Source organism: Manacus vitellinus, unplaced genomic scaffold (genome assembly GCF_001715985.3).
Source record: "Manacus vitellinus isolate BGI_N305 unplaced genomic scaffold, ASM171598v3 scaffold_27_pilon, whole genome shotgun sequence".
NCBI classification, from domain to species: Eukaryota; Metazoa; Chordata; class Aves; order Passeriformes; family Pipridae; genus Manacus; species Manacus vitellinus.
In genome coordinates this window covers 2316502-2317834 of record NW_021940039.1, presented here as the reverse complement: position 1 = coordinate 2317834, position 1333 = coordinate 2316502, and the positions used below count along the sequence as shown (strand labels likewise).

The window sequence follows — 1333 nt, the reverse complement described above, 5'->3', positions numbered from 1 at the left end:
CAGCTGTTAAAATAATAGGTGTTAAATAGTAATAGCTGTTAAAATAAATGCCATAAAGCAACACAATAAATAATCAGGAGGTGCTCCTCCTGGAGCTGCACGGTGGCAAAAGCCAAAGGAAAAGCTCCACATTGCTGGGGCTGGAGTGGTTTGGGCACTGGAACACTGGGAGGGGGAACGGCCTGGGAAGGAGCCAAAACCTGCAGGTATTTATGAGAAATCATGGAAAGCAACGCAGTGGGGGTTACCCCAGGGCACTGTGGTTAGTCTGGGGGCACAGGGAGCCCACAGGTGGGTGGGGGCAACACCTACACGATGTCGTTGAGCTCCAGCCGCGTGTCCGGGGGAGGGTTGATCAGGACGTAGGACAGGGTGTTCTGGTGGTCGTTCATCTCATCTGTGAGAGGAGGGGAAAGGGCTGGTGAGGGAGGGACACCCCGACAGACACCCCAACAGACATGCTGACAGACACTGTCCTGGCCCTTGCTCCCCCAGCAAAGGGGTCCCTTCACTGGGAAAGCCGTGGGCAATGGCATTGCCAGCGGGAGAGCACCAAGAACGTCACTGCCACCTCCCTCACACCTCCCCAGCCTCTCCCCCGCCACAGCACGGCCCAGGGGACTGACAGACGTAACTTTTCAAAGTCCCCACTCCCCCCAGAATAAAGTGAGATGTCTTACCTTGGTTCAGTGCAAAAGAGGGAACAGGTTAGTCCTGCTGCGTTAGGTACAGCACAAGTCCAAGACTGCGTCAGGGCAGCCAAACCCCCCCGGGGCCACAGAAACACTCTGCCCACCTCTCTCCCTTCTTCAATTACTCAATTTAGCATCAATCCAGCAACAGGATTGCTTCTTTCCCCTGCCCAAGGGAAACTGCCCCCCGTGGAGTTTCAGAGCCGTTGATGCAATTTGGGGATGGCTCTGAACCACAGTGACCTCCCGGGGGGGCTCGGGGCCACCAAGAGCTGCACCCACGGACATCCACGATGCCAGGCGGGGCCCCTGCGCTTCCCGAAATAGCCAAGAACAAGATCATGGTGAAATGGATGGGGGTGCGAGGCTGCGGGCGGCCAGGAGGGGGGGAAGCTGCGACAGAGAACACGGTTTCACAGACGGGGTGATGGGTGTGGATGGACAGGATGGAGAGGGGACGGACAGATGGACGCCGGGGCAGCGTGAGGAGCACGGCAGGACACCAGCTCACTGCAAGGCTTGTCACTGGGATGCCTCTTTTGGAAAGGCCTTGGTGTTTGATGATTCCAGAAAATGGAGCTCAGTTTGGGGGCAGCAGGACCAGGATCTGGGATCGGCATCAGCTTCGGGCTGGGGGGGCT

At 57.6% G+C, this 1333-nt stretch overlaps 1 protein-coding gene across 1 annotated transcript in view; it reads right to left on the bottom strand.

The window, feature by feature from the left end:
* Window positions 1-308: 308 nt before the first annotated feature.
* The window catches only part of KCNT1 (potassium sodium-activated channel subfamily T member 1), a 39546-nt gene continuing 38521 nt past the window's right edge, over window positions 309-1333 (bottom strand). The window contains exon 31 of the mRNA XM_029960484.1: window positions 309-397. Coding sequence (XP_029816344.1) covers window positions 309-397 — 89 coding nt within the window. The remainder of the gene's footprint in view (window positions 398-1333) is intronic.